The sequence below is a fragment of the Aptenodytes patagonicus genome, chromosome 2 (genome assembly GCF_965638725.1).
Source record: "Aptenodytes patagonicus chromosome 2, bAptPat1.pri.cur, whole genome shotgun sequence".
NCBI lineage: Eukaryota > Metazoa > Chordata > Aves > Sphenisciformes > Spheniscidae > Aptenodytes > Aptenodytes patagonicus.
This window is the reverse complement of record NC_134950.1, coordinates 18,144,819-18,151,239: the sequence shown is the minus strand read 5'-3', so window position 1 is coordinate 18,151,239 and position 6,421 is coordinate 18,144,819. Positions and strand designations below refer to the sequence as shown.

The 6,421-nt window shown below is 32.8% G+C and overlaps 1 protein-coding gene across 1 annotated transcript in view; it reads right to left on the bottom strand.

The window, feature by feature from the left end:
- Positions 1-246: 246 nt before the first annotated feature.
- Positions 247-6,421, bottom strand: part of CSMD3 (CUB and Sushi multiple domains 3) — an 823,344-nt gene continuing 817,169 nt past the window's right edge. Inside the window, exons 70-71 of the mRNA XM_076329214.1 lie at positions 3,616-3,751; positions 247-2,250 (exon numbers count right to left, since the gene is read on the bottom strand). Of these exons, the coding sequence (XP_076185329.1) occupies positions 2,091-2,250; positions 3,616-3,751 (296 nt within the window). The 3' untranslated portion in view covers positions 247-2,090. The remainder of the gene's footprint in view (positions 2,251-3,615; positions 3,752-6,421) is intronic.

Here is a 6,421-nt window from a genome sequence, read left to right as displayed (position 1 = left end):
ACCCACAAAAATACCAAATTTGAATTATTAATTTGGTTATTTTCTCATCTTCACAACTGAAATTAGTTTAAAGCTCATCTTCCAAAGAAGAAACATGGTTAAAAAAAGCAATTGTCCATTTTTATTTTGTTTACATTGCACTGAAAATTTACATCATACTTTTACAAATCCTTTTTCATAAAAATATACTTCTTTACAAAAGTGTATGCATTAATATAAGAGGAGTAGCCAGTTGCAGAAGAAACAGTTTAAACGATCTCAAATGTATTAACCTTAACATTAATGAATGAATCATAGTTATTGCAGTCATTTGAATAAACAAGAATAAATAATAACCAATGGTATAAAATATAAAACAGCATCCTTTTAGTAGAATACAGTTTGACAGAGTTGTATGAACATTCAAAACAAAGTGTTGTAAAATGGTTTATAAGAAATTCATCAAACATTGTAGAAATCCAAGCAGCAATCCTGGGTACAATGATTTTTGGTAGGCACTCTCTATTACGGTAATAAAAAGTTTAGATTTTCACAGAATTATTAATGTCTGAAAGGGACAATAACAGATAATTCACACTGGCTAACACACAGCATTTGTGAGTCATGCTATGAATGGAAGACAATGACCTACATCAAATAAATTACTGAGTTGCCACTGAATAATTCTGATATGAAATAACTGTAAAACCAAAAATTACATTTCCTTAGAAGTGATTCTGGAATGTCTAAAACTTGTATCTGAGCGCTGTGAAACCTGAATTGTCCCTAAAATGAATGGATTGTCCCTAATAAAATCATGGCTTTATATATGTGTATATATATATTTAATATTTTTGTTTTCATTGCACTATGGTAATATATTCAGTTTTAAATCATTAGCTGTAAGGATTTGTTTCCATAAAGTACGGAATATATAGATAAAATAGATGTAAAAACGCAGTATTTCCAAATTATAACTTCCGCTTGCCTTATAGGTCTGATCCAAAGTTCACTGAAGTCTGTTAGAATCCATCAACTTCAATGGGATATCGCCATGCTTTGTGCATGCATTTTGACAAAATACTGAAGGAATACACTGATGTGATACAGTTTAGATTTAACTAGCATGGATTGAAAAATGGACTCTTAAATTTTTGTTATATGGATTTGATTACTAATATTACTGTAAACTGCACTTTTTAATTGGGAATATCATTAAATTATGTTTTCATATTTGAAAAAAATGTAAGATGGTCACTCTTTTGAATGATCTTCAACAGTAAGGAACATAGCCACATGATAAACCCAATTCATATTAGCTTCTTGATTGCAAAATTTGTCTAGTTGTATGATTGACAAAAGAAATGTAGAAACATTACCATTTGTGGGTATTGTTAATGGAAACATAGAAAAGGAGCTTTACCTGGAACATGAAAAGGAAGCAAGATGTGAAGCAGGGAAGGAAATTCATTAAATAAGAACCTGACATTTTAATTTTTCTTCTGTGACGTGAAAATAGTAACTTGTACTTGCTAATTTCTGAATACTACATCCTGGACTTAAAAAATTAAATGTTTTGAGAAAAATGAAATACTAAACGGGCTGAATAAATGAAAAAAAGGTACAAACTCATGAGAAAGATGTGGCATATGACTGTTAAAGAGAAGTCAGTGATCTATTGTCTCCTGTAAGTATAGCTCTTATTTTCTACCTATATCTTTTTTTTAACCCAGTCCCTCTATTATAGTTTTTATAAAGCACAGAAATACTGATAATGGATGCTCCTCCAATATATGCAAATATGTTTTATGTTTTAGAATAACCTCCTTTTTTAAAAAAGCAAATAAACTGTGAGTAGCACTCATGGAGTGCAGCAAATTTTTTTAAAACTCTCCATGGTATACACAAAGAAGAATTCTGATCCACTTTATCAAAAACAAAATCAAAACAAAATAATCACAACCCATTCTTGTCTATCATCCTCAGGAAAAGGTGACCCAGTATATCCTGAAAAGTGTGCTTTAATTTTTTTTTTTTTTTTTAATTAGTGAACTGTGTGTGCACTTTGTTGTGTGTCAATTTCCAGACTTTGAAGACATGTCATTACCACATTATACCATTGTGCAAACAGTGTTCAAGTTGGGGTCAAATCGTACTGCTTTCCCTTCCACAGATTTTGCATTTGTGTCATACATGGGGTTTTCAAAAGCAGCTTGTCCATTATTATTTTCATGTACAGAGCATCCTGTATACTGTGTTTTAGGTGCAGTCCTGTAGAAGAAAGACAGAGTATTTGTAACTGCAGTTTTCCTCACTGACTCAATGTGGTTTAAGAATCTGAACAGAATTTAGCTCCCAATTCCAATTATGGGAGCTAAATAGAACATCTCAACTTTTTATGCAGTATCTGTGCCAAGAATTAGTACTCTCTTTATCAAAGTTTAAGGGATTTATGATTCATTTAAAATGGTGTTCACTTAAATACTTAAAAACCTGAGAAGACACAGGCATTTCCACTTGGATGATCAGATAATAAATAGTTAAGAGTACAACAAAATCTTGTAAAGATGCAACAAATCCTCAGCCAGATGACTGAGATTTTCTTTTTCCCTTTGGACACTCAACAAGTTTATCAAGAATGAATTTATAGCTGAAACATTTTCTTTTTTACTAAATAACTCAAAATATCAATGTTCAATCACTTAAAAATGTTTCATCTATATTGTTATGGAAAATGTATACTGTACTGTAAATCATCAATGTAAAAAGTAAAGACGTGTTTATAGCACAGTTAATAGCAAATGTACAAAAAAATGACATGAACATTTTTTCATACTCTGAAGCAGTTAAAAAACAAGTGGCACCGTTTAAAAATGATGGTATGTGTTTTAAACTGATGTTATCCTGTGGAGTATATTACAATTATTATTGTCAGGCTACCAGACATAAATCACCATTTTGACAGCTAGTAGGCAATGAGTTGTCTTGTCATTAAAGTGACTAAATTTTCTTTAGTCATCTAATGCTTTAAAGCTATAGGAAAAGATTACTTGACACTAAATCCAAAGAACTCATACTGGTCTCAATAACATGAAGAAAAGTGTTGAACTTAGACTAATGAAATTGAGAAGACTGGTGGCTGTGTAACATAATTGCGTATGAACTAATAATTTCAGATGCAGAAACATTTCCATAATGAAACCTCTCAATGACATAATACTTGCATATACTTGCAAGCCAATAAACAGAGCAGGCATTAAAATAAATTACTAAAGATATGACTCATAATTCTGTCATATGTAAAAAAATAATACAGGCAAACTACAGTAAGTAGACACAAAGCTTATTAATTATATTATTCCCCATATTCCAATAATTTATAGCATCCATTTTGTTATCATAAAGAGAGAAATTTATAACATTTTAAATAAGTAGGAATGAAAGTATAGTGCGGTAAAATAAATTGATTTCTCAACCATTATGCCAGACCTTAATGGAGGTAGGAAGAACTGTCTACATGCATATTTTGCAAATATTTTGTGGTTTTACAGAAAACTTTATTTACACTAATAAAGACTGAAGGCAATAAAAAACCCCTCGTCATACAGGAATTCTATAGATGTAATTTGTACTTACCTTTGTTTATAAAGATAAAAGCCAAAACCAGCAAATATAAGAGCAAAGAAAGGCACAAGGATAGCAATGGCCACTGAACTACTATTTGTACCATGTGGTTGATTAGAAGAATTTGAACCCTCAGACATGTTAAGACCTAAAAAGAATAATAAGAAAAAACAAGTAATATAATATATGTGTCTTGTTACCCCCAGCACATACTACTCCATAAACTTCAGAATTCAATAACACCTTGTGATTGGGTCATCATAATGTGTTCAGCTGTATACATACAGCTGTATGCTGAGACCACCTGGAAAGTAACTGTAGTGTGGTAGACCATATTCTGATTAATAAGTGGATGCAAAATGTTGGGAGACAATACATATACCCTGGTACAGTAAATATCTTACTGAATAATTCTGCATGGGATTCAAGTTTTGGATATTATTAATACATGTTAATGTACTGTGTTACAAAAAGTCAAATTTATAACAACCTATATGTTAAATTGATTATATTACTGATTATATTTGTATATTTCAGAAAGAATAAATACTGGATGTATAAAAAGCAAACATGATTTCAAGGAAAGGGTAAATCACCTGAAGAGGCAAACTGAAAATTCATCATGTTGATTTCATTAGGCTCTGCTATTGATACATAGAGTGAAGGAGGTAGGAACAATTGTGAAGAGCTAAAGCCAGATATTGATGAAAAAATAAGAATATGATGTGCTGCATGGTTGAGGAATACATTATCTAGACTATCTACACAGATAAGATATACACCTTTTTAATGTGAGGAAAGGAATAACAATGCAGCTTCAAAGTTAATTTTTAAGCTTTGAACTGGACCTTTTAAGAATTGCATAGGTCATAATATTTCCTGACTTTTTTGATCTTACAAGGCAATATATATAAATGAAAAAACCACTCAAACAAACAAAAAGAAGCAAACACATAATCTATATACAAAAATACAGAAAAATAAATCAAATATTGTGAGGAAAATTCCATGGGAACAGCAATCAAAATATTTTGTTTCAGAGAAACCATTTTTCTGTTTGTGTGCATGAAATAATGAAATGGTAAACATGCTAAACAAAATCTGTTCAAGGACTGTAAATCTCTCTGTAACTGTATTATTGACTATATTAACTTCAATTAATTCTTGTCTAGAATTTAAACTGGAGTGAACCATTCTGTTCCTAGAAGATACAAACCAATAAAAAGTACCTTCAATATATTAAAGAAAAGAATCTTACAACTAAAAAAAAAAAAAAAAACAAAAGAAAAATCCCTATGAAAATCAAATGAAGAAATACAATATTTATAAGAATCTATCAAGACAATTTGCCAAGGAAGTCTTGCATTTTAATTCGTTAGATGACTTTCAAATATTTTGAAGAAGTTAATAAAGGGAAATAACTTTTTATATTCATTATCTTGACAAAGATATTTCTAAAATTTCTTTGTAAAGAATTTGCATATGCAAATACAGTGAAAATCAAGATCAGAAGCAGTGCATTTTACTGTGACCTAGAATTGTGAAAAAGAAAAAATTTGCTTTTACCTCATACATTCATTAATAAATCTTTCCAGCACATTCAAGAATTAAGGAATTTCTTGATTTTACTGAAAAAATAAGGGTGCACAACACTTTGCGGCTGAAAGAACCTACTTTTGCCTCCACAGATAGGAATTTTATCTGAAGATAAGCACTCTATCTAAGAAGCCAATATATTAGTGAAAAATAATGTCTCTTTGTCCTGGTTTCGGCTGGGATAGAGTTAATTTTCTTCCTAGTAGCTGGTACAGTGCTGTGTTCTGGATTTAGTATGAGAATATTGTTGATAACACACTGATGTTTTAGTTGTTGCTAAGCAGTGCTTACATTAGTCAAGGACATTTCAGCTTCTCACGCCCTGCCAGTGAGAAGCTGGGAGAGGGCACAGCCAGGACAGCTGACCCAAACGGGCCAGAGGGATACTCCATACCGTATGACATCATGCTCAGTATATAAACTGGGGAAAGCTGGCTGGGGGAGGGGTGACCGCTGCTCGGGGACTGGCTAGGCATCGGTCGGCAGGTGGTGAGCAATTGCATTGTGCATCACTTATCTTTTATATTCTTTTATTATTATTATTATTATTATTATTATTATTATTATTATTATTATTATTATTATTTCCCTCCTTTTTCTGTCCTACTAAACTGTCTTTATCTCAACACATGAATTTTACTTTTTTTTTTCCCTGATTCTTTCCCCCATCCCTCTGGGGGGTGGGGAGTGAGCGAGCAGCTGTGTGATGTTTAGCTGCCTGACGTGTTAAACCACAACACTCTCCTAAGACATTCTCAACAGTCTTTTGACTGTTGAGTCTCAGGGGCTCTGAGCAACCTGATTTAATTGAAGATGTCCCTGCCCAAGTCAGGGGGATTGGACTAGATGACCTTTAGAGGTCCCTTCCAACCCAAACTATTCTATGATTCTACGATTCTATGTCATCTATCTGGACCTCTGTAAGGCCTTTGACAAGGACCCCCACAACATCCTTCTCTCTAAATTGGAGAGATATGGATTTGATGGGTGGACTGTCCAGCAGATGAGGAATTGGTTAGATGGTCACATCCAGAGGGTAGTGGTTAATGGCTCCATGTCCAGATGGAGACTGGTGATGAGTGGCGTCCCACAGGGCTCTGTATTGGGACCAGTACTTTTTAATGTCTTCATCAATGACCTAGACAGTGGGATCAAGTGCACCCTCAGCAAGTTTACAGATGACACCAAGCTGAGTAGTGCAGTTGACATGCCAGAGGGACGG